The sequence below is a fragment of the Sciurus carolinensis genome, chromosome 15, assembly GCF_902686445.1.
Source record: "Sciurus carolinensis chromosome 15, mSciCar1.2, whole genome shotgun sequence".
NCBI classification, from domain to species: domain Eukaryota; kingdom Metazoa; phylum Chordata; class Mammalia; order Rodentia; family Sciuridae; genus Sciurus; species Sciurus carolinensis.
Genome location: NC_062227.1, coordinates 8418943 through 8446761, shown reverse-complemented (window position 1 = coordinate 8446761; position 27819 = coordinate 8418943). Strand labels below are relative to the sequence as shown.

Sequence of the window (27819 nt, the reverse complement as noted above, 5' to 3'; positions counted from 1 at the left end):
CATTCCATTATTTTTTCCCTTCTTTTCACATTATTGATTATATCCTTTGCTGAGTAAAAACTTTTTAGTTTGAGTCCATTCCTTTTATTGATTCTTGCTTTGATTTCTTATGCTTTGGGAGTCTTAAGGAAGTCTGATCCTAAGCCAATATGATGACGATTTGGGCCTACTTTGTCTTCTCTTAGGTGCAGGGTCTCTGGTATAATTCCTAAGTCCTTGATCCATTTTGAGTTGAGTTTTGTACCGGGTGAGAGATAGAGGTTTAATTTCATTTTACTGCATATGGATTTCCAGTTTTGCCAGTACCATTTGTTGAACAGGCTATCTTTTCTCCATTGTATGTTTTTAGCTCCTTAGTCTAGTATGAGGTGACTGTATTTATGTGGGTTTATCTTTGTGTCTTCTATTCTGTACCATTGATCTCCCTGTCTATTTTGGTGCTAATACCGTGCCATTTTTGTTACTTCTGCTCTGTAGTATAGTTTAAGGCCTGGTATTGTGTTACTTCCTGCTTCACTTTTTCTGCTCAGGATTGTTTTGGCTATTCGAGATCTCTTGTTCTTCCAGATGAAGTTCATGATTGCTTTCTCTATTTCTATGAGGAATGTCATTGGGATTTTACTTGGGATTGCATTGAATCTGTATAGTGCCTTTGGTAGAATGGCCATTTTGACAATGTTAATTCTGCCTTTCCAAGAACATGGGGGATCTTTCCATCTTCTTAGGTTTTCTTCAATTTCTTTCTTTAGTATTCTGTAGTTTTCATTGTAGAGGCCTTTCACCTCTTTTGTTAGATTAATTCCCAAGTAGTTTATTTTTTTTGAGGTTATTGTGAATGGAGTAGTTTTCCTAATTTCTCTTTCAGAGGATTCATCACTTATGAATAGAAATGCATTAGATTTATGCATATTGATTTTATATCCTGCTACTTCGCTGAATTCGTTTATTAGTTCTAGAAGTTTTCTAGTGGAGAGTTTTGGATCCTCTAAATATAGAATCATGTCATCAGCAAATAGTGACAGCTTCAGTTCTTCTTTTCCTATTTGTATCACTTTAATTTCTTTGGTCTGTCTAATTGCTCTGGCTAGTGTTTCAAGGGCAATGTTGAGTATAAGTGGTGAAAGAGGGAATCCCTGTCTTGTTCCAATTTTTAAAGGGAATGCTTTCAGCTTTTCTCCATTAAGAATGATATTGGACATGGGCTTAGCATAGATAGCCTTTACAATGTTGAGGTATGTTCCTACTATTCCTATTTTTTCTAGTGTTTTAAGCATGAAGGGATGCTGTATTTTATCAAACGCTTTCTCAGCATATATTCAAATTATCATATGATTCTTAACTTGAAGTCTATTGATGTGATGAATTACATTTATTGATTTCCAGATATTGAACCAACCTTGCATCCCTGGGATAAACCCCACTTGATCATGGTGCACTATCTTTTTAATATATTTTTGTATGTGATTTGCCAGTATTTTGTTAAGGATTTTTGCATCTATGTTCATCAGGGATATTGGTCTAAAGTTTTCTTTTCTTGATGAGTCTCTGTCTAGTTTTGGTATCAGAGTGATACCAGACTCATAGAATGAGTTTGGAAGGGTTCTCTCATTTTCTATTTCCTGGAATACTTTGAGGAGTATTGTTATTAGTTCTTCTTTAAAGGTCTTGTAGAATTCGGCTGAGAATTGATCTGGTCCTGGACTTTTCTTGGTTGATAGCTTCTTCTATTTCGGTGCTTGAAATTGATCTGATTAAATTGTGTATGTCTTCCTGATTCAGTTTGAGAGGATCATATGTCTAAAAATTTGTCATTGTCTTTGATATTTTCTATTTTGTTGGAGTATAGATTTTCAAAATAGTTTCTAATTATGTTATGTATTTCAATGGTGACTGTCGTGATCTTTCCTTTTTCATCACAATTTCTAGTAATTTGGGTTTTCTCTCTCCCTCTCTGTTCATGTGGCTAAGGGTTTATCAATTTTGTTTACTTTTTCAAAGAACCAACTTTTTGTTTTGTCAATTTTTTGAATTGTTTCTCTTGTTTCAATTTCATTGATTTCAGCTCAGATTTTAATTATTTTCTGTCTTCTACTATTTTGGGTATTTTCTGTTCTTTTTCTAGGGCTTTGAGATGTAATGTTAGGTCATTTAGTTGTTGACATTTTATTTTTTTAATGTATGAGCTCAATGCATTGAACTTTCCTCTTAGTACTGCTTTCAGAGTGTCCCAGAGATTTTGATATGTTGTGTCGTTATTCTCATTTACCTCTAAGAATTTTCTTATTTCTTCCCTGATGTCTTCTGTTATCACTGCAACATTCAACAGCATATTATCTAGTCTCCAGGTGTAGGAGTAGTTTTTGTTATTTTATCATTGACTTCTAATTCCATTCCATTATGGTCTGATAGGATACAAGGTAGTATCTCTATTTTTTTGTATTTACTAATGGCTTCTCTGTGGCATAGCATATGGTCTATTTTGGAGAAGAATCCATGAGCTGCTGAGAAGAAAGTATATTCACTCAGTGATGGATGAAATATTCTGTAAATGTCCATTAAGTCTACATCATTGATTAGTTCTATAGTTTCTTTGTTCAGTTTTTGTTTGGAGGATCTATCCAGTGGTGAGAGCAGTGTGTTCAAGTCCCTGACTATTATTGTGTTTTGGTCTATTTGATTCTTAAAATTGAGAAGGGTTTGTCTGATATACATAGAAGTTCCATTGTTTGGGGCATAAATATTTAAAATCATTATGTCTTGCTGTTTTATGCTTCCCTTAAGCAGTATGAAATGTCCTTCTTTATTGTTGTGAATGAAGAGGATGGGGAAGGGTGTAGGATATAAGTGAATAAATGGAGGTACCTGTCAAAGGGCCTCCAGTCTCCTGTAGGTGTCTCAGGAAGGGAGCTACCCTTCCAATGATAATGGCCACACCCTCAGGAATAATTCAAAATGCCTGCAGCAGACTCCGAAGAAGTTGGAGAGCCCCAGAGAGGGCATGCTGAGTCAGCGCAGGGGGGATGGTGTCTGGTGTCCATCCAAGGCGTGGGGGGCGTCCAGAGTCTGTCCCGATTTTGCTGATTTTATAGTGGTGGTATCCTTTAACACATTCTTGTCTTCTATATTTCTAGTAAGTCAGTAGTTGAATCAAATATTGACTTTTAAACATTTTTTATTTGTTCTCTTTAGATATATATGACATAGAGCTTATTTTGATATACTTACACAAACATGGAGTATATCTTATTCTGTTTAGGATCCCAGTCTTGTGGTCGTACATGATGTGGAGATTCATCATGATGTAATCATATAAGAAAATGTTATATGTTAGTTGCATTCTACTCCCTTCCCTTCATTCCCCTTTGTCTAATCCAAAGTACTTCTATTTTTTCACCCTCCCTTGTTGTGTGTTAGCATCCACATATCAAAGAGAACATTCAATCTCTTTTTTGGGAATTAGCTTATTTCACTTAGCATGACAGTCTCCAGTTCCATTCATTTATCAGTAAACATCATAAAGTCATTATTTTTTATGGATGAGTAAAATTCCATTGTGCATATATACCACATTTTCTTTATCCGTTCATCAGTTGAAGGACATCTGTTTGGTTCCACCCTTAGTTATTGTGAACTGAGCTGCTATAAATATTGATGTGGCTGCATCACTGTAGTATGCTGATTTTAAGTCCTCTGGATATATACTGAGAAATGATATAATCAGATCAAATGGTGGTTCCATTCCTAGTTTTTTGAGGAATCTCCATACTGCTTTCCAGATTGGTTGCACCAATTTGCAGTCCCACTAGCAATGTATGAGAGTACCCTTTTCCCCACTTCCTTGCCAACACTTATTTTTACTTATAGTCTTTTTTGGGAGGTACCAGGGATTGAACTCATGGGCACTTGACCACTGAGTCACATCTCCAGCCCTATTTTGTATTTTACTTAGAGATAAGGTCTCAATGAGTTGCTTAGCATCTCACTTTTATTGAGGCTGGCTTTAAATCCTCAATCCTCCTGCCTCAGCCTCCTGAACTGCTGGGTGTGCCTGGCTTATGTTCTTGATAAATAGCCATTCTGACTAGAGTGAGATAAAATGGACTGAGATTAATGCTGTATCTAAGGTGCAGGTGGCAAAGATTTTCTACCATTCTGTAGGTTCTCTTCATGCTCTTCATTGTCTGTTGTGAAGAAGGTTTTTAGTTTGATATGATGTCAATTTATTGATTTTTTAATTTTAGTTCTTACACTTTAGGAGTCTTGAGGACTTTAGCTCTTAATTCGACATGATAGAGTGTTGGGCCTACATTTTCTGTTAGTAGAAGCAGGGTTTCTGGTCTAATGCCTAGGTCTCTGATCCACTTTGAGTTTTGTGCAGGGTAAGAGATAGGGATTAAATTCCTTTTGGCTACATACGGATTTCCAGCTTTCCCAGAACCATTTATTGAGGAGACTATTTCTCATTTGTATGTTTATGGCACTCTTGTGTAGTAAGAGATAGTTGTATTTATGTGGATTTGTTTCTGTGTCTTCTATTCTGGTTCCATTTGTCTTCATGTCTGCTTTGGTGGCAATACCATGCCATTTTTGTTACTATAGCTCCATAGTAAAGTTTAAGATCTGGTATTGTGATGCCTCCTGCTTCACTTTTCTCACTCAGGATTGCTGTGACTATTCTGGGCCTCTTTATTTTTTCAAATGAAATACCATGACTGCTTTTTCTATTTCTATGAAGAATGTCACTGGAATTTTAATAGGAATTGTACTAAATCTGCATAGTACTTTTGATAATATGGTCATTTTGACAATATTAATTCTACCTATTGAGGAGCATGGGGATCTTTCTATCTTCTAAGTTCTTCTTCAATTTCTTTATTTAGTGTTCTGTAGTTTTCATTGTAGAGGTCTTTCATGTTCTTTTGTTGTTGTTGCTGTTAAATTGATTCCCAAGGTGGTTTTTTTTTTTTTTTTGAGGCTATTGTGAATGATAGTTTTCCTAATTCTCTTTCAGCTAATTCATCCTTGGTATATAGGAATGCAAGTGATTTATGGGTCTTAATTTTATATCCTGCTACTTTGCTGAATTCATTTGTGAGTTTGTTGGCAAATAGGGACAGTTTAAGCTCTTCTTTTCCTATTCAAATCCCTTTAATTTCTTTATTTTGCCACACTGTTCTGACTAGAGGTTCTAGTGACTGAATGCGGGGTGTTTTACTGCTAAGCTGCATCCCCAGTCCATTTTATTTTTTGAGACAAGTTCCTACTAAGTTGCTGAGGGCCTCACTAAGTTGATAAGGCAGGCTTCAAACTTGTGATCCTCCTACCTCAGCTTCCCAAGTCGCTGGGATTACAGGTGGGCAACTACCACACCTGGCTCACTACTGACTTAAAAGGAAATTTTAATGAAGTTTACTAAATGCAAAAGTTTTATGAGCATATAGCTTGATAATTGCTTACAACTAAACATAGCATGTAACTAGCATCCAGGTTAAGATAAGAATCTAAGACTTCCTTCTGGTCACCAGCACCTCAAAGGGCCACCACTGTTTTGACTACTAGTATGGATTTACTTCTCTTGATGTATTTGTACTTTAATGTGATCTCAACTAAACTGTAAACATTTGTTCCAATCACTGACATGAGCAAAGCAAGGACACTGCAGAACAGACAGAGCTCTACTGATCCTCATCTGGGTTTTTGGCTCACAACCAAGGCAAGAGGACACAGAATTTGTTACGTGAGAAACTTAATTTAAAAGTTTCTTCAGCATCAATACTGCATGATGGCTGTGGTTGCTGAGACTGTTTAATCTACCAGTGGGGTTCCTTTTAAGCTTAGGAAGCTTTTACACAGTTCTAAAGAGTAGGCTCCCCACTAACCCTCCCAGAGGACACTTCCAAGCATTAGCTACAGGTCCTGCTAGTCACTTGAGATACTGATAAACCACAGCAAAATGTTGTAACTCTTAATTTATTTGTACTAGGAAAGAAGATGATATTCTCATTTTCTATAGGTCAGAGGCAACGATATAAAGTTATCATTCCTCAAACTGTACTTAGTGAATTATACAACTATAAAAGTTCCTCAAAAGCAAAACTTTTCTCAAAATCGTAGCAGCTGGGTTAGCTTATTCAACCTGGCTTTAAAACTAAATTTAAAATTACTCAAAAGTTCCATATGATCTAGGATTAGTAACCCATAACTCTGAGTTCAACCAAGAAATGATAGTATCTGAAAACCCCTCTTCCCACTTCATAGCATCGAAAGTTCCTTCTTTTTCCCACTTATTTTCCCTTGTCCAAGCCTCACCTCAGCAATTCTTACAACACCCACCTGTTCACTCACTCCCAGACATACATAAAAAATTGCCACCAACAATATAAAAATTTCTCTCATCTCAAAATTTTTTCTTTAATCAATTTCCTTAACAACCATCAGCTTGAATAAACATAAGTAATACAAGGTCTATTCCCTGGATCTATATATCCCCTACTCCCATCCATATTTCCCATCAATTTACCACTATGAATAAATCAAAGAGTTCCTTTCACCTAAAGATACTTGTAGCAATATTATTAATTCTTCAGAAAATATGGAGACTATTCCATTGAAACTGAGTCTAGTAAAACTCAATCTGTATGTCTAATTATAGAGACTAATTCATTAATATTGAAACCAATAAATCTAAAGAGTGAATCCAAGTACTTTAACATGGAATTAAAGAAGAGGATTAGACATGAAAAGGCATCCCCTAAAATAACAACAAGACTAAAACAGGTGGGACAAAAAGCCAAAGGAGTAACACAACTTTAGATGTGGAATAGCCACATGTACATCTCTGTCTCTTAAGATGAAAACCAACTCCCGATTTAGCAAGGTGACCACAGAGCACTGATACATGATAAGCTGTAGGGAACAGACCACCTGTGCTTGTTGGCCACTCTGACTCCACAGTCATGGAGGTCCAACCAGCTTTGTCCATTTTGAAACCACAGAATAATTTATCTCTTATTTCTAACGTATTTGTTAAAAGACACACATTTCAACGTGCCTCCCTCCCTAACACCCCACTAAAAAAATTAGCCCATTACATTTACTGGGTGAATTACCTAATTTTCACCATGGGAGGGCAGTCTTATTCTAATATGCTATAGAAGTCTGAAAATAAAAAATAACAAAGATAAATTTTGAAATAATCTAAAAACACTAATCATATTTTAAAAATTTAGATGATGACAACTAGAAGCAAAAACTCTAACACAGTTGGACTGCTAAAAAATATTTAGGAAAAGGAAGGGATGGAATATTTGAAAACTGAGGCAAAAAGAATTATGCTTCGTATACTTATAAGGTATCTAAGTCACTTCACAATAGTAGGAAAACTTAATAATAATAAGAAGAAGAAGATGAGCACCCAGTATTTACTAAGTCCCTACTATGTGCCAATAACTAATTAAGCACTGCTTGAAATACCTAGCACTTGATCATTATGAAATCTTACAACAGTAGAAATAGACACACCAACTCTCCAAATTATATGGACATGCAAAGGACTCTCAACAAGGGACAGGGGACAGTTCAGTATATACGTATACTTTGTATAACCTTTGCTAAATTGCCCAGGCTGGCCTCAAACTGGTAATTCTGCCCCAGTCTCCCAAGTAGCAGGGATTACAGGTATAGGCCAACACACTGAAGGATTTTAAGCAGAAGCACTGTAAAATCACATCAATTTTTATGCAAAATAAGGAGAAAAACATGCTGAATATGTGAGAACACAGGGAGACCAGTCAGGATCTTATGAGAATATCTGGGTGTGGTGGCAAGACATAGACAGGCCAAAGATATTCAGATGTTGACACAAAGAACTATGTGACAGACCTAATTTGAGAGTAAAGGAGGAGAGGTACTTGGATCAGTGGTTCTCAGGTGTTTACTGCACCTGGGGCACTTGTTAAAGGTGGAAATTTCCCAGTTTCCTAATACAAGGTGTAAAGATGCTGGAACTTAAATTTTTAATAAGCATCCCTAGCAATTCTCTTATCACACTTTAGGAAGCACTGATTGAGAAGACTTCTAAACTTCTGGCTTCCATAAGAGAGTAGGTGGGGCTGGGATGGGGAGGCACCATTTATAGAAAAAGTGAATAATGAGGGAAAGAAAACTCGTGAGGCGTGTCCGTTCCTCAACCCTGTGGGAGCAGATATACAAAGTGATGGACTGTGTGCATTAGGCAAATGTGACATTTACTGCCTGGACTATGTCTGTAGGGCTACCAAATGGCCTTTTTGATAGAAATAGTTCATTTGCTATGTGTTTCATTTGCCTTGCAAACATGATTCTAAGCCACATGTGCCTGTAGTCCCAGCTATTTGGGAGGCTGAGGCAGTAGGATTGGTTGAATCTAAGAGTTCAAGGCTATCCTGGGCACCCCATCCTAAAAACAACATGATTTCATTTAGAATGTCATGAAGTAGACACAATCAAGCACACATCAACCTTAATGCTAGTGCTGGATGCTTCTGTGAGGACACCTCCTGTACTCTCTACCTGGATATGAGCTCCAGTCATGCTGGTCTTTTGTCCTCTTGGCTTGCTCCCTCACAATATTAAGACCTAAATATTTAAACTCAAAAACAGTGTCAGTCTCACTTTTTAAATTTGTAGACTGTATATTTTAGAGGAGTTTTAGGTTCACAGTAAAACTGGGCAACAGGTACAGAGACTTCCCAGACCCCTTTTTCAGAATACTTCCTGCTGGTGCTATCCAGTGCTCCAGGTCCATCTTGTACTTTCCGTCAGTACTTCTGGCATAAGCCATTTCCCCAAGGAGTAGTCCTAGTTCCTTTTATTGAAGAATGGTATTAGAAAGCAAGATCTGGGGCTAGGGATATGGCTTAGTGGTAAAGTCCTTACCTAACAACACACATAAGGCCCTGGGTGTGCTCATTACTCTGGGGCTATCTTTTATTCTAGGCCCTTTCAGTTTCAGCAAGGAGATGCAAGTGTCTACTAATTCATGTAAGCACATGTAGCTATAAATATCCCAATAAGTAACCATCTGTGTTTAGCTAAATACGAGTGACATTACTGTGTCTATCTCTAATCCACCACCACATGGATCATTCTTACCACCTGCCCTTGCTTATCTGTTCCTCCCACTTCAGCAGTGAGAAGGTTGGCTCCCACCATCTGCCATATAATAAATAACTTACAAGTACCCAGTATATGGGTTTACCCATATACCCCTCTACTTTGCTATATTCTCCTTGATTGTACTCTGTACCACTTGATAAATGCTTATTTTCTGATTTCCTCCTCAGGACTTTTATTGCTAAATCCCCAGCACCTAATCCTTACACACAGTACACATTCATTAAAAAAAAAGAGAGCGAGAGCCAAATAAATGAACAAATGAATAAAAACATGTTATGTCTATTATACTAGTTAAGCAGGTCTCACTGGGGCCTGTCCTAGCTGAATATGTTATTCACTTTGAGATACTATATCTACTTCAATCAAATTACAATCATAGCATATAATTTAGATTTTTCACCAATTCAACTGACTGCCCAATGACCACAATTAAAACCAACGAACTAACTCACTGGTCACCAAGTATCACTCACAGCTTCTACTTTCCTGGAAGATCCGACTCTAACCACCATCTCCCCCTATTTCTAACCACTGCCAATTTAGACCTCCAAACCACTGCCAACCTAGTTTAAAATTTTAGACACCTCCGATGCTATGTACTCTAGCTATGTATTATTAAATATTTTTCCACATTTGCTGGGAACATGAACAACATAACCACTACTATAAGTTTAAATCATTCAGTTAACGAAGAATTATATAAAAATAAAGTGGTTGATTTTACATTAATCTTCCAAAAGAACTGTGGAAGCATTAAAACTTTTTGAAAAAGTACACAGATCTGTTTTCTTCCTTTGTGTGGAAGCCCGAGGTTTAAGAACAAAGACACTAATAGGAAACATATGGAAAAGATCAGCAACAAAATGGAATCTTGGCCCAAATGTGGTCTGCCACGTTTTACATACCAATGTCTCAAATAATAGACTAGATTTTCACAATATTGCCAAAGCATCACTTGAAACACTGTATACTTTTCTTAAATCTGAAACATAACAAAATAAATCTTTTGAGTTGGAGGTAAAATCTTAATGGAAAACACTCTGGAGGAACCAAAAATGAACTCCAGGGTTTACTTTACCTTATTTGCTCAAGCTTGGAAGAATCCTCCCTCCCCAGAAGAACTCAGGGCCCACTGCCAAGAGATACAAGTTAACTCTGTTTAAATATGAAAACATTAGCACAAAAATTTAGCATCTAAGCAAGCTCCTTAGCTGTTACTCTTTAAGAGAGATGGCTCAGTAAAATAGGGATATTTTCTAAATCTGAAAAATAAAGGCAATTATTAGGCAACAGAATCTTTTCATTCCATCTTATTCAATACTATAAGACTATTTTGAATACTACTAAAAGTAGTCAAATCAGATATGCTCTTAAAGTGCAAGGCAATGACTACCAGAGCAAGGGATTCATTTTTATTTTAGAGGTCACTAAGTGGTCTAATGAGTATATTCAAGGGCAAGATGAAAAAGAGGATAACTAATAGAAAGGAAGGTATCAAATTTTGTATGGAAAGTTATCTTTAATTTGTGAAAACAATGACTGTCCACTATGTTTAAAAAATACACTTGAACCAGTCGCAGTGGCTCGTGCCTATAATCCCACTGATTTAAGAGGCTAAGGCAGAAGGAATGCAAGTTTAAAGCAAGCCTCAGCAATTTAACAAGGCCCTAAACAACCTACTGAGAACCTGTTTAAACAAAACAAAACAAAACAAAAAGGCTGGGGATGTGGTCAGTGGTTAAGCATCTCTGGGTTCAATCCCTGGTACCAAAAAAAAAAAGCGGGTGGGTGGGGGGAACTGGGGATGTATCTCAGTGGTTCAATCTCTTAAAAAAAAAAAAAAAAAAGAATAAACTTGATATGAAGTGCCATACGTTTCTTATTCTGATTCCTTGCTTTAACAAAGGGAAGCATTGATGTGAGCTTGAGGTGTTGGGCAACCCAGGGACTAAAGACAATTCTTAGTTCCACCTTAAATTGCTGAGACACTGGCCTCCTTGTCACAGTGGACCTTAATTTGAAGAATTCTTTGGCATGAAAATGAAAATAAAAACAGTAATCAGTACATGCTGTTTCATTTAGTTCTGTTTGCCTTTCATATTAGAGGAAATTCTTGCCACACCTCAAACCAAAATTAAGGGGAAGAGAAAGAAGTAAGCCACATAAATCTGACCAAGAACACAAACATCTTAATTTGAATCCACAAAGTTTTGTGTAATGAAAGAAATACATAATTTTAATTCAACCCAAGTGTTTTCCAAGCAGATTGTATTTGCTTAAATTGCTACAGTAATTCAAGGGACAACCCTGTCTGGACACAGAGTTACTGTGGATTTTTAAGAGACTGAGTTAAAGAATTTAGGAATTTCTGATTCATTTAAAGGATTTGCAAATTCATCAACCCTTGAAAACTAAAGCAAATTCAACAGGTATGATGATAAAATAATTTTCAATTTTTGAAGAATTTATTCCTACTGTTAAAATAAAAAAGTACTTTAGATTTGTTTAATGTTAAAATAGACTGCAGCTACCATAAAAGCACAATTTTGGGAAGCAAAATTTAGTAATAGTTACATTAAAATTTTGATTAAGCAAATTCAGGGAAAAAATGTGAGTTTAAATTTGTAATATAAGATACCCAACAATTTTGTTTAGATTTTTTTTTTTTAAATTTCAAGAAAGAAAAGAGTCTCATGTTAAACAGTCATCTCTCTCTTTCTTGGTTCTTTTTTTCTCTCAGTTTTAAATGACAAAAAAAATCTAATGTCTTTGATCCAATCACAGTGCTAATGAGTCTAATTGTAGTGATGATAGATATTTGTACAAATTACACTCAAGATTTTCTCAAAATTTCTCTATTGATCAAATTCCTGACACAGAATCTCTTGTTTTCATTTACCCTTTTATGAAAGGGAAGACGAATGTTTTATTCAATCTATTGAAAGATCTACTCCAGTTACTTGAGTTTATGGTAATCAATAATTAAATGTATTATGGCTAAAAATAATTGAGATTATTTTAAAAAGCAAAAGAATTTCAGAAATTTAAAACTGTTTTGGATAAAACCTGAAACATACTAATGTTTTGTCTTTTACAATGCTAGCTTCTATGGCAGCCTTAAAATGATAAAATGCCATGACTTTTTTAAACTTTCCAAAGTAAATATACCTCATTTTTATAAATAATTTCATTCAGAACCTGTCTGCATGAAGGCATGAGTGCTTTTCTATAAGAGAAATATCATGATATAGAAGCTTTTATTGAAATATGATATGAAAATTCACATTAATGGATAATGTTTAGAAACTATATATTTTACTTTGTTGTAAGTTTTATTTTCTTTTTGTTATTTTTCTACTAGACAGTGTAATAAAAAAGTGAGGAATACAGTGTATTGTTGAGGCAAAATATTCATAGAAAAGACAACGGCCAAGTTCTTTATGTTCATTTGAAGAAATCACAATTGTGAAATAAATACCTAGAGATAATCAACATTAGTAAAGAGGAGTCTTGCTAACAAGATAAAATCTGTAACTTATTAATTCAATCATCCCTTCAAACAAATTTTGAGCACTTATAAATAGTGCATCATACTTGATTTTGTTAGAAATTAGAGCTTGCAGGGTGAGGGGTGTAGCCCAATGGTAGAGCACTTGCCTAGCACGTGTGAGGCTCTGGGTTCAATCCCTACTACAACAAAAAAAATAAATTAGGGGCTGGGAAATGAGATGACTGATATGTGTTCTAACGTTCTGCAGTGAGTGGTCCTAGAAGGAACAAGGTATATACTGTAGAATGTGAAAGTGAAAGTAACAAAAATATTTTTAGCAAATAGTTGTGATTAGTTGGATAAATTGAAATAAGATTATAACAGGAAAATTATCATAAGGACATCACAGCTGATGGGCATAAGGATAGAAAGAGGCTGATTTCAGACAGGAAACCACTTGGTTAAGAGGGAACAGAACAAGGTGGCACTAGACGGTTACAAATACGGAGGGAATATTTAAAAGGAGTTCGGGCTTAGAGGAGAAATTGCTCTTCAGGGAAATATCTTCTGCTTAGATGCCCACAAAGAACAAAACCTGACAGCATGAAGAATTCCGTTATATTCAGAGAGGTCCCAGTTTTGATTTTAGTCAAAGGTATGTAATTAAGTGTAGGTCAAAGATATCATCCACATATCCTTTTTTTCCTCCAAATTTTTCATAATTGTTGAACAACATACTCTAATTCTCAAATGTAAATTTGCTAAATTATGATTTCTAATGTTATTAACACTAGATATAATTCAGACTGAATGTCAATGAGCGACACTATTTTTAAATTTCCTGTGTGAGCCAGGTGTGGTGGTGCACGTCAGTAATCCCAGCGGCTTGGGAAGCTGAGGTGGGAGGATCAAAGCCAGACTCAGCAATTTAGTGAGGCTATAAGCAACTTAGTGAGACCCAGTCTCTAAAAAAAAAATAAAAATAAAAAGGGCTGGTGATGGGGCTCAGTGGTTAGGCACCCTTGGGTTCAATCCCTGGTACAAAAAAAAAAAAAAAAAAATTCTGTGTGAAAGTCAGCTGCAGGCTCCTGTGTGGCCCAGCCCAATGCTATGGCCTGTCTCCACCTCTCAGCTTCCACCTGCATCTTCTGGGAAGGCAGCAGTTTTACAGACCCCAACTCTAGTGGCTGTAGGGCAGCTAAAAAGAAATATGAATGACAAATGCTTTAAAAATTCATATGCTATAGTATAATGAATAATAAAATCCTATAAAATTTCCTATAAAATACAATCCTCAATAAGATGTATAGGATTTTCTATACCCATTTCTGCTAATCTCCCAAAGTCTAGGTTAAATGATGCCTAAAAAAGACTTCACGGGCTGGGGAGATAGCTCAGTTGGTAGAGTGCTTGCCTTGCAAGTACAAGGCCCTGGGTTCAATCCCCAGCACCGGGGCGGAGGGGGGGACGACGACACTTCCCTGCCTCCCAGGAGTTGGGTCCAGCTACTGGGCCTCACAGCATTGCCTGTCCCTGCTGGAAACCATACGACCCTCTGCCTTAGGTTAAGGTTCATTTTGTGGTGTCTCTCTCTTCCATTAAAACATTTCTCTTTATAGAAGGGACCATGTCTTTATGTCCTCTTCATTTCTGTGTTCCTGTCCAATTTAGCACAGTGCTTCACAGAAATAATTCAAGACATATGTAAACTAAAGTAACTCAATCAAACCAACCACTAGTATTTGTGAAGTCCTTTACTAAACATATCACACATAGTACCTAGTAGAATAACTACAGCAGGTAAAAAAGCCCCATGAAGCAGACTCATGGGGCGTTTCCAGCCTGGCACAGAGAGCTGGCTTGCTCTCAACTCTGCCCTGAGGGATGCCCTGCGGGGATGGAATCGTAACTTGTTCACTCTGGCTCCTCTTGAAACTCTCTCCTACTTCACCCAGTGACACTGCAGTATGAAGTGTGCAGTATAAAGATCACAGCTCAAATTCATTAATTAATTAAGCATTCACTTCTAGAGTGAAACTTCTTTAGGTGAGAATTAATGCATTTCAGATTCTGGCTTTAGTAGTCTTATTTTGCTCCCTCAACAGTTAACCACCATTTCTCAAACAATTCATTCTCTGTTGCTTCTATGCTGTTACTCAGCTCTTCCAATTGCAAATAACCTTTCTCACCTCAGTCTATGAGAACCCTAACATTCCTTCAAAGATGTGGAATGAACAATAGATGTAATATATTTAGATCTGCAAAAAGAAACGTCAAGTATTTGAAAATCACATACTGCTAAAGAGATTAACCATTGTTTGGCATTTTCTTGTAGGTAAGGATAAATATAATATATTAGAATAATTAGTTGATCCTATTTTCTTGATTAAAAAAAGGAAGCAAGGCCATCATCCATAAACAATAAAGGGGAATGAGCTTTTACAAACCTGAAAGAAGGAAAAAAGATAGTAGATGAGAGGGAAAGGGGATTAAATAAGGTAAAACAGCTGTGAAAGGCTTAAGGCAGTAGTTGAGAACTGAGTGAGACCAGTTGGCTTGATCCCGTTTTTTTTTAACCTGTACTTATTATTTTTCCTCCATATTTATTGCTGCATTATAATTGTACATATGGTGGGATTTGTTGTTACATATTTGAACATGTGTACAATATAATTTGGCCAATACCATTCCCCAGTATTTCCACTTTCCCTCCTCTCTTCCCTCCCCCTGGTCTCTCCTGCCTCTTTTCCTTTTTCCTCTCCAGCTTCCACATATGAGAGAAAACATATGACCCCTGGCTTTTGAGTTTGGCTTATTTCACTTAACATAATGTTCTCAAGTTCCATCTATTTTCCTGCAAATGACATAATTTCATTTTTCTTTATGGCTGAATAAAACTCCATTGTATATATATATATACCATATTTTCTTTATCCATTCATCTACTGATGAACACCTAGGCTGGTTCCATAGTTTGGCTATTGTGAATTGTGTTGCTATAAACATGGGTATGCATGTATCACTGTAGTATGATGACCTTAATTGTTTAGGATAAATGCCAAAGATGGCATATCTTCATGATATTGGGAGTGAAGGATGAAGTGCAATGCAAAGACAGTAGGATGAATATATTCTACATTTCACTGAAACTGAAGAATTATTGCATTTGAAATTACTATATGAAGACAGTGGTCAGAGTGTGAGATGCTCAAAATTGAATATGAGGGGGTTACTATACTGATAATGACCAGACCCAAGATGTGGGTACACGGGAAAAATGGAGGACAAGATCATGGAAGGAAAAGAGATCAAGGATCTCTGACTCCATTTGAGTAACTGCTTCAAATCCTAAACATACAATATTTACATTGTATGCATTTTAAAAATTTCTGACCAGAAACTCAGATTTTCTCAAATGGTGTTCTGTTAAGAGAAAATGATTCAAGTAGCATCTTCTCAATTATATTGATAAAAAAATAGTACTGTTCAAGATGAATAGGAGATAAGTCATTTCATTACAAACATTCATTCTCTCATGAAACCCTGGATTAGAAGGGTAGAGAAAAAGGTCTCAGGGGAAAAAAAAATAAAGAGGTAAAATCTTTTAACTTTTTCCTAAACAATATACTCATTCCACCTGTGTACAGCAGTTTTCAATTTGCAAAGTACTTTTACATGCATATCTCATTTGATATCAACAAGTACTAGGTAAGATTTGTAGGCAAGGTATAATTTCAACCATAATTTTTTAACTTTCATTTTATTTATTTCAGACAGTCTCACTGTTATCCAAGTTGGTCTCGAACTCCTGGGCTCAAGTGAGCCTCCTGACTTAGTCTCCCATGTAGCTGGGATCGTAGGCACATGCTACCATGCTTGGTAATTCCAATTCTTATTTTACTGAAGTAAGAGCCACATATGTTTACTAACAGGACTGAAATGCAGACTTGCAGTCTCTTCAAGATATAATGCTCTTCTCTGAGTTTCAGCAAAACAAGTATTAATTGTATAAGAAACCTTCCCCTTACAATCCTACTCCACACAATGTCCTGCTGCACTGCACTCCATGCCTCTCTGATCCTCCACTAGACTTTAAACTCCTGGGTGACAGTGAGAGTGTTGTGAATATCTGTATACCTAGAAATTAACTAAAAATATTAGCAGAAATAAGAAGGTTAGGAAGAAATGTAAAGATTCATCTATTAGAAACTAAAACTTGGTAGGATATAAATATTGTATTTGAGGAAGTTATCAAGCAGAGTCAGAGGACAAATAATTAGATTCTGGAAACTGTTTCATGAAGACAATCTGAAGGTGCAAAATAGACTTAGAAAGCATCTTAGAAGAAACAATTGGTAATTTTAAGTATCACACGTTATCACATAAAAGAGAATATTCTGTGTTCTTTCAAGAGGAGAAAAGGTTGTCAGTAATAGAAGTTGTGGAGATGAAGATTTTGACTTTACACTAGGAATTTAACTGGAAAAAGCACTGTAACTGAAACATAGGTCTCTCCTCTCATAAGGTAGTGAACATCACTAAAGAATGGAATGGCTGGTAACACCACCCAACGCTTAAAGTGGAGGGAGCACCTGACTAGAGTTAAGTAATGCCAGGTAGTTGAGTAGGCTAATAACAGGGTACTAAGCAAAATAACTGAGGTACTCATAAAAGAGAATGGTAAGTAACTTAGTAAAAAGCATTCAACACCAGGGCCTGGGGTGTGGCTCAGTGGTAGAATGTTTGCCTCTGGAAACATATATATACATACACATATATTTATATATAAATTTTGACTCTGGTTCACTGCAATATGATTTTTTTTTAATTCTGCTTCATTTTCTGCTTCATTGGTACATAAACATTAATTTTGGTTTCAGCACTGACCATTCTTCTGAATATTCTCTTATATAAAACATAATACATTTTATATAACTGTCAATTTAAATGAGAATTATTCTAAGGTTTATTCATTTTTTTTCCACAATATATTTCCTTTTCTCCTTGCAATAGGATAAAAAAAAGAAAAAAGAACATGGGATTTTTAAGTCTAGTATATGTCCTTTTCTTCTTTTTTGGAGACAAAGTACATTGCCAATATGAAAATTATCAGTGGGATGAAGATTATGACCAAGAACCAAATGAGGATTATGAACCAGAATTCCAATTTCGTCAAAATGTAGAATATGGGATTCCTTTTTATCAGCATAGTTTAGGTTGTGCCCGTGAATGCTTCTGTCCAACTAACTTTCCATCATCAATGTACTGTGACAATCGCAAACTCAAGACTATTCCAAATATTCCGATGCATATCCAGCAACTTTACCTTCAGTTCAATGAAATTGAGGCTGTGACTGCAAATTCATTCATCAATGCAACTCATCTTAAAGAAATTAATCTCAGCCACAACAAAATTAAATCTCAAAAGATCGATTATGGTGTGTTTGCAAAGTTTTCAAATCTACTACAACTGCATCTAGAGCATAACAATTTAGAAGAATTTCCATTTCCTCTTCCTAAGTCTCTGGAAAGACTCCTCCTTGGTTACAATGAAATCTCCACAGTGCAGACAAGTGCCATGGATGGGCTGGTAAACTTGACCATGCTCGATCTCTGTTATAATCACCTTCATGATTCTGTGTTCAAAGGAAAAAACCTTGCCAAAATGGAAAAATTAATGCAGCTCAACCTATGTCATAACAGATTAGAATCAATGCCTCCTGGATTGCCTTCTTCACTTATGTATCTATCTTTAGAAAATAATTCAATTTCTTCTATACCAGACAAATACTTTGACAAACTTCCAAAACTTCATGCTCTAAGATTGTCACATAACAAACTGCAAGACATCCCACATAACATCTTTAATCTTTCCAACCTTATAGAGCTCAACGTTGGACACAACAGATTGAAGCAAGCATTTTACATTCCAAGAAATTTGGAACACCTATACCTAGAAAATAATGAAATAGAAAGTATGTAAAATTTTATTATATTTTAATGAACAAGAAAGGTACTTTGACTCTTTGAAAAATAAACTGTTAATAATCTATGCTTTATAAATTGTTGGAAAGGGCTGCTTTGAAATTGTCTAAGGAAAAGGTAGGAATTGACCCCAGAAAAAGGTTTTCCATTAAGAGTATAGTCTTTCCTATAAGAATTTTTATCATCTTGAATATTGGGAAATAATACTAATAGAGTATATAAAGAAATATAAGTATCCTGAGTAGTGGGACTATGAATGATTTTTACTTTAGTTCTATTAAGAATTTACTAAGTAATCAGAAAGGTCAATAAATCCATATTTACTTTGAAAAATTCATTTTATTTTCTTATTAGTATAAATAATAATTAAACTAAAACCACTTATATTTTAATAAAACTATTCCATGTAACATAAAACCCAACATAGAATTATGAATCTAATCTGGCATTAATTTTAAAATTTGTATTTTTCAGATATCAATGTGACAATGATGTGTCCTTCTATTGACCCACTACATCTTCACCATTTAACATACCTTCGTGTGGACCAAAATAAGCTAAAAGAACCCATAAGTTCCTATATCTTCTCCTGCTTCCCTCATATACATAGTATTTATTATGGTGAACAAAGAAGCGCTAATGGTCAAACAATACAACTGAAGACCCAAGTTTTTGGGAGATTTCAAGATGATGATGATGATGATGATGATGGGGATGGGCATGACAACCCTCATGAAGACCAAGAAACAGAAGGGACAGAAGAGCACTTCAACCCTCATTACTATGAAACTCAAGAATGGCAAGAAATTATATAGGTATATGTTTATGACTTCATAAAACTTACAAGTAACTGAACACATAATTGTGTGAAATAATATATCTAGAATTATGTACTAGTATAAAATCAGAATTGCATTTAATAACTGCCTCATTGCATAGCATTAGAATTACTCAAAATGATACATACTTTTAGAAATAATAGAATAAGTGGGAATAAAAAAACTAAACTTCAATGGCTTATTATACTCTTTTTAAACTTATAAACATCATCATGCTGGGAAAAAGAGTGAGCATGCTGATTCTTATTACAGTAATTTCTGTAAGAATGATAAAGAAAGCCCCGTTAGCCAGGAGACCAGAGCCAAGTCCATTCCATCACTAGTAGGACGTCTGAAGACAGGCAGGCATATGAGTGTAAAGAGCAAACATTCACTTAAGGAATAGACTGTCTTCTTTGACTTGGTGTCCAGATAAGCCTTCACACTTGTAGCTATTGTTTACTCGTTATAGCATTCCCTTGGCTCGCTACTTAGAGCACAGAATATGTTTTATTTCCAAGAGGCCATCTTACTGAGAAACCAAAGCACACAGATTTATAAAATATGTGTTCATGTTTTTCTCTTAAAGCATCAAAGAGGTAACTAAAAACCACCAGATTACCTCAGTGCAGTTTATCTTTTAGCAAAACTTAGAAATAGTCCAAACCAATCTTCATTGTGTTCCATTTTAAGTGGAATAAATGTTTTTATAGTAGACTAAACTAGGGAAAGCTTTTTCGTTCAGTTATATAAGGATTTGCTGATAAATAACTGCTTTGTTCACAAGGTTAAGCTAATGTTGCCAAAATAAGTTATTTAAATATTAAAAAGCCTTTCTGTTTTCCTAGCACATTATAGTGGTTATTTACTTTGTGCTAAAGTGTCTATTGACATAGTGTTAAAGGTGAACACAGGTCCTTTATAATTTGAAGGATAGACAAGTTTTAACACCTTCTCTGAAACCTTAAAACTCACTCATTCTTTAATCTATCATTTTGAAGTATTTTAAGTGTGCCTTATGACAAAGATTCTAACTGCTGTGATGAACTCTCTTGATTTACGAAACATTTCATAGACTTCCTCAGATAAGAAATGCATACCAATCTGATGTTACTGTATTATATAAAGAACCCCAAACACATGATAACAAGTTGGACATTATGCAATAATCAGACAGGTAAAACTATATTTTAGTAGTATTCAAGCTTCTGAGGCTTTTATTTTTCTGGAGACATCAGTACAAAATGTAGGCTATTAGCATTACCAGAACAGAACAATTGCCTGTTGACAGAAAACCCTTAATAATTCAGATTGAACATGAACAAAACTCTATTCATTTGTTTACTCATCAGGCCATTTCATGTACAGGGCTTAGCAATGAGATGGCTGGGGAGATAGCTCAGTTGGTAGAGTGCTTGCCTTGCAAGCACAAGGCCCTGGGTTAAATCCCCAGTACCATTTAAAAAAAAAAAAAACAATGAGAGAGACCAAGAAACAGTACAGTGTGCAACTGTGAGGTATGACACAGTGTGAGTTAAGGTAAGAATAAAATGCTTGTGATTTGAGGAAAGCAAACTTTCGGAGGTTTAAAAATACAAAAGTCCACCTCTCTTTCTTGAAAAATTTAAAAACAGGGTCATAAATTCAAACATTTATTATGCATTTTTATGGCGGTTCTTCAAAAGCTAAAGTTATGCATAAAATCAGTAATTCCACTTCCATGTACAAACCCAAGAAAACTGAACACAATGTTCACACAAAAATGTGTACATGAATATTCACAGCAGTTTTATCCATAAGAGTCAAAAGAGGAAATCACTGAAGTGTCCATCAATAGATGAAAAGATAAGCAAAATGTGGTTTATCTATATAGTGCAATATTAATCAGTCACACGAAGGAATGAAGCACTAACACATGCTACAACTTGAATAAACCTTTATAAACATGATGGTAAAAGTCAGTCACAGAACACATGCTGTATGGTTTCATTTATATGTAATGTGCAGAACATGGAAACTTAAAGAGACAAAAAGATTACTGGCTGTCTAAGGCAGGGGGTAGGGAAATAGGGAAAAAATGGGGAGTGACTCCTAAGGGGTGCAGGGTTTCTTTTAGGGGTGATGAAAGAAAACCTAAGATGATTATGCTGATGGTTACACAAACATCTGAAAATACTAAAGTCTGCTGAACTGTATACTTTTTTTAAAAAAATTTTGTTTTAGTTCTAAATGAACACAATACCTTTATTTTATTTATTTATTTTTATGTGGTGCTGAAGATCGAACCCAGGGCCCCACACATGCTAGGCAAGCACTCTACCACTGAGTCACAACCCCAGTTCCTGAACTGTATGTATACTTTTAAAGGTTGAATTGTATTGAATGTGAATTAGCTCAGAAAAGCAGATATTATGGCCAGGCACACTGGCACACATCTGTAATCCCAGCAGCTCAGAGGCCAAAGCAGGAGCACCGCAAGTTCAAACTCAGTCTCAGCAAGTTAGCAAGACACTGTCTCAAAAAAAAAAAAAAAAGTTCCCCAGTCCTGTGGTTCGGTAGTTAAACACCGCTGGGTTCAATCCCTGGTACCAAAAAATAAAGAAAGTAAGGCCAAACATCTCCTATCACAAAGAAGAAAGAAAGAAAATGCTGTAAAGGCAACAACTATGAAAAATCACGTGAGCACAGATTTACACAACTATTACCTCTGGTGAGGACCTGCTGAAGTAGTTGAAGGCTACAGAAAGAAGTGATCTTTTTGTTTTAATATTGTTTTTAGTTGTAGATGGACACAATACCTTGATTTTATTTATTCATTTTTTTTGTGGTACTGAGGATCGAACCCAGTGCTTCACACATGCCAGGCATGCACTCTACCACTGAGCCCCAACCCCAGCCCAGAAAGAAGTGATCCTGATGTGTGAGAGGAACTGACCAACAGTAGTGGAGAAAAAAGCTCTTGGCTGACGTTAACATAAAGTAGTAGTAATTACTCGTTTGAACTCTTACACAGTTTAAAAAGTTAAAAAATCCTCTAATTTTCAGAGTTCTGGAGCTTCTATTTTTATCTCTTCCTAAACTAGTAAAAGAAAATAATTTAATTCTCAAAGAACATCCTTATCGAAGAATAAAACTACACAATTTATCAACTCAAAACAAGAAATCTGATATCAAATATATGGGTATGAAGCCTGACTAAACACTTCTAAGAGCTAGGACTTTGAGTAGGTTATTTGGTTTTTCCAAGCCTCCCTTTTCCAGTTTTGTTTTGTTTTTTTGTGCTGCAGGGTCTCACACATGCCAGGCAAGCACCCTACCACTGAGCCACATCCCCAGCACTCTTTTAAAGGAAGATGGCTCTTACATAGTTGATACAAAGATAGAAAATGCATGCCAGTCACAGGTATCTAGTAAACAATTTGCTCAGGAGGTCCAGCCTGCAGCCCACGGGTCTCAGTGCTGCACATTCTGGGGTGCTTGTGAAGGCTTTCCTGTACTGGAGGGTGCACACAAAGGAGTCAGCAACTCTTCTGAGTTCCTTCCAACATTCTATTCATACAGAAGATTGTTGGACAAGACACGTTATGAATGGTTTGAGCAGGGTGTTTATTCTACACAAAAAAAGAAATGCATAGTCACTGTTGGATAGTTCAGCTTTCCAATGCAACTATCATGTGAAAAACAGTTCACATATTTCCAAAGATGGCTCACCAGGGTGAGGATGGCAGTATTCTTTCCATCACCCTCACAAGATTGCTCTTTCACCCAAATTCTTCCTATTAGGCAGAACAACTCCTCTCTGCTCTGGTTCCTCCCTACAAATGTGTATAAGTCAATGCATCAAAAAACATCCTCCAGCTAAAGGCTCAAGAAATAGGTAGAGTAACAACCATTTGTTCTTTGGCAACTCAAAACTATCCCAAGTATTTCTCATTAAACATAAAACAAACAAAACCTCGATGCTTTCCCCAGGAGAAACTGAAGAATAAAGTGTTTTCTTTAGTTCATAAAGATGGCAGAGTTCCCTGTATTGGAGCTTTATTCTTATTACACAACAAAGTATTTAGTTGTATTAGCTAATAGACTAAACTGTTTATAACTATTAACAAAAACTCTAAATCATACCATAAACTCAAATTTAATCAAGAAACACATAATGAACATATATTTAAGGGCTTGGGATATAGCTCAGTGGTAGAATGCTTGTCTAGCATGTGTGAGGCCCTGGTTCAACCCCTAGCACCACACACACACACACAAAGTAAAAATGAACATTCATAACATACATTTTAGCTTTTAGAAAGGAAATAAAAATTAAAGATGTTTCATAAATTTGTTCAAAATAGTGCTTCACACTGTTTAGCCTAGATACTATCTGAAACACTATACATCTGTTTTCACTTTATTCCTCAACACTGGAGCTACTAAACTAAAATACAGATGTATGCGTATCACGTAACACACTTAACCAGCTCCCTATGGAAAAAAAGAAAAAATAAATCTTGTCTTTTCCATATATTCTTTTTGTTATAAAGAATTCATATGACTCCAAGGACAGCTGGAACTTAAACCCTGGTTTCCTGATTCCAAATTAATTTTTTCTGAGTCTTAGAAATAAAGTATAAGAGCAGCTGGAAACAAAATTAAATCCTAACATCTAAAAATCCAAAGTTCCTCATATGCTCCAATTTCCTCAATATACAACTATGCCTAGTTATAAGTTAAATATGCTTAGTTATAATTAGACCTAGTTATAAATATCATATTGTGGACATCTTTTATCACTTTACCTGTTAAGGCTGTGAATTCATCATAGAGATTTATGCACTACTAAGAAAATGCAAATTCACAAGTAAGAAATTTTTGCCACCAACTCTTCCTTGAGTCCTAATTCCCCTTCCTTTAAATTTCACCTTTTAGTCTGGAAAATACTTTGGTTCTTATGGTACTTGTGTGAACAAATGACCAATATTCAGGCTTGAGCATGAGGTTTAAACCATAGGCTTACCATAATACCCTAGAATGTTGGCTTTGAAAGGTATAAATATGTAGTAACTCAGCAGTTATCAAAAGGGGCAATTCCGCCACCCCTGACATTTCCACAGCTGAAGGTGGTACTGCTAACTGGCATCTACTGTTGTCAAGACAGAGGTGCAGAAAAACATTCTGTAGGGCATACGAAGGCCACAAAACAAAGAATTATCAGGGTGCAGCTCATGGGAGAGTGCTTGCCCAGCAAGACCAAAGTCCTGGGTTTCATTCCAAGCACGACAAAAAATAAAAAACTCCCACAACAATAAAAGAATTATCAGGTCAAAAATGTCAATGGTACAGAGGATGAAGAAGTCTATAGTATCTAGATTGTAGTTCAATCAGATAAAGAAGTCTAGCACAGTGGTGCACCCCTGTAATTCCAGTGACTCAGGGGGCTGAGGCAGGAGAATTCCAAGTTCCAGGTCAGTCTTAGCAACTTGGTGAGATCCTTTCTCAAAAAAACAAAAAAAGGCTAAAGATGTAGCATAGCCATGGAGTACCTCTGAGTTCTATCCTAAATACCAAAATTAAAAAAAAAAAAATTAAAAAGTAAGCAAAACAAACACAAAACAACAAAGAATGAGGCCTAAAGAAGTTAAAGAATGTGTCTAAGATCAGACCAGGTAAATGCAGAATCAAAACTAAAACTTAGGTGTTCTGACTTCTAAAGATAGAAGATAAAGGAGAAGGAGATGGAGAAAAGACTCCTCTGGCTTGTAGCTTTTTTTGAGAGTCCATTTGGTAGCTATAAGGCCTCTGTCAGTAGAACCAAGATGCCTCATTCCCAGATAACTCTTGTTTTCAAAACTCAGTTCCATTTAACACAATTTTTTTTGATTGCCTATGCTGAGAAACAATTGGGAGGAAGAACTACAGACGAATGGGCACCTTCAAAGAAATACATCCCCTAAAAGGATAATGCAGCAGGGTCACCTAAAAGAATTCCACAGATAAAAATCTTTCATTTTGGATACAATGTCTACTCTTGAGCAGTAGGCAGTTTTCACCTCATTCCTAATCTTTTAACTAAAACATAACATTTCCTTCTGGAACAGAAAACAACCTGTTTTAGGTTTAAGCATTTTATATTGGCAACTATATATACAATGTTTGGCTTTGGCCAGGTGTTATACTAACTACTTAGGAGGTTAAGGCAGGAGGATCCTAAGTTCAAGGACAGCCTGGGCAAGTTAGCAAGACCCTATCTGAATATAAAAAATAAGATAAAAAGGACTAGAAATGTAGCTCAGAAGTAGATTGTCACCAGGTTCAATCCCCAGTATAGCAATTAAGAAAGAAAGATGGAGATAGACATGGGGGGGGGGTGCGGAACAGGGGGTGTGGGTTTGCCTGAAGAGAGGTCTGGACTTTGCCTTGACTGTCTTAGTTTAGGTGGGACTAGTCATATTCAATAGATTCAGGTTGGGGCAATCAGATAGAACAACCATGTAATTTAGGATGGGGGCTTCAGCTAACAGCAAAAAACTGAGGACTTTAGTTCCCAATTCTGCAAGGATCTGGATGCTGTCAACGAACCTTCCCACTTGACCCTTGAAATGAGAGTTCTGGCTGCACTTCAAATGCAGCTTTCAGATGAGAGTCTGAAGCAGGCAATCAAACAAAGTCATGTCAAATGCCTAACCCTGAGTAGCTGCAAAATAGTAAGTGTAGGTTATTTAGAGTCACTAATTTGTGAAAATTTCTTACACAGTACTAGATAACCAATACAACAATCAGAAATGCAACCATTAGAAGGAAATTTATAAAATGCAAATAGGGCCATAATGACTGGCTTAACAATTTCTCAATGGTCTGTCATTGATTACAGATTAAAGTACAAACATCTTAGTAGGTGTTTTAGTCAGCTTTTTCATTGCTGTGACTAAAGAACCTGACCAGAACAACTGTAGAGAAGGAAAAGTTTATTTGGGGGCTCTCCGTTTCAGTCCATGGACAGCCAGTTCCATTCCTTGGGGCTCGGGGTGAGGCAGAACAGCATGATACAAGAGTGTGGCAGAGGGAAGCAGCTCACATGACGATCAAGAATCAGGGAAAGAGAGGAGAAGGGGTGGGAGGAGGGAGAAGGGGAAGGGAAGAAGTGTGTGTGTGGGGGGGGGAGACAGAGATCTCCACTAGTTAGATACAAATACATGCCCCAAAGCTACACCCCCAAAGCCCTACCTCCTCCAGTCACACCCCACCTGCCTTCAGTTACCACTTACTTAATCCCAACAGGTGATTAATTCACTGATTGGGTTAAAGCACCCCAACCCAATCATTTCTTCTCTGAACCTTCTTGCACTGTCTCACATGTGTGCTTTTGGGGGCCACCTCACATCCAAACCATAACACTAGATGATAAAAGACGCTATTTAATCTGATTCTGGTTCCTTGTCTAATCAAATCTCTTTGGTCCATCCCGCCTCACCTTTTCTCTTTCTCCCTCGCTCTAAGCTCCAGCCAAAAGGAACCAAGTGTAAGTTTTCTAAATGATCTATCCCATCCCTCCCAAGGTAAGCTGTGCCCCTTGCCTGGAACACCTGACCTCCGTTCCACCTTCCTTTTTCTAATCTCTGCAGACGTTAGCATGGGTGCACTTCCTGACCTCAACCAGTAAGGGTTTGTGGCCTCTTCCAGTATAAGGCAGCCTGTGTACATTTCTGTGTAGCAAACCCACTTGTGTTCTAGCTGCTTATTGGCTGCCTTTTCTGCTGATTTAGACTACAAGAATTCCTTGAGGGGAGAAACTGAATTTTATTTGTCTAAGTTTGTTTGTAGTTCTGACACAGATCTGGTGCTTAATGAACTTTTATTAAAATGAATGAATGCTAATAACATTATATTGACTGGTCAAACTTTTCAAGGAAAAAGCAAAATAATTTTCTGTAGTCCAAAGTACCAAATTGTAGCATTAATAAAACCATGACTCCAAGGTTTTCTGAATCCAGACATGTATCTATCCAGCTTACATTTCAGCTCTGTTAACTGCCACACAATACCAATCAATATCTACTGTTTTATGATTACATATTTGAAAGACCCTTTACTGTTTAAAAAATAAATTTAAGGGGCTAGGGATGTAGCTCAGTGGCAAAGCGCTTGCCTAGCATGTATGAGGCACTGGGTTTGATTCTCAGCATCACATATGAATAAATAAATGAATTAAATAAAGGTCCATCAACAACTAAAAATATTTTTAAAAATAAATAAATTTAGTAAAAAAGAAAATTCAGAAGTTTACTGTATCCTTAAAGTCACGAAATCAACAATTTATCTCAATCAAAATCAGAGCATATCATAATTAAATTTAAAGTAATGCATATTCAAATAAAAACT

General features: G+C 36.2%; 2 protein-coding genes across 2 annotated transcripts in view; one reads left to right on the top strand and one right to left on the bottom strand.

The window, feature by feature from the left end:
• The window catches only part of Cenpp (centromere protein P), a 248764-nt gene that overhangs the window by 137672 nt on the left and 83273 nt on the right, over positions 1-27819 (bottom strand). The gene's annotated exons all lie outside the window — the stretch shown is intronic.
• On the top strand, positions 11329-20248 carry Omd (osteomodulin). The gene is made up of 3 exons (XM_047526107.1): positions 11329-11585; positions 17660-18621; positions 19106-20248. Exons 2-3 carry the CDS (start codon positions 17682-17684, stop codon positions 19444-19446), a joined length of 1281 nt encoding a protein of 426 aa, XP_047382063.1. The 5' UTR covers positions 11329-11585; positions 17660-17681; the 3' UTR covers positions 19447-20248.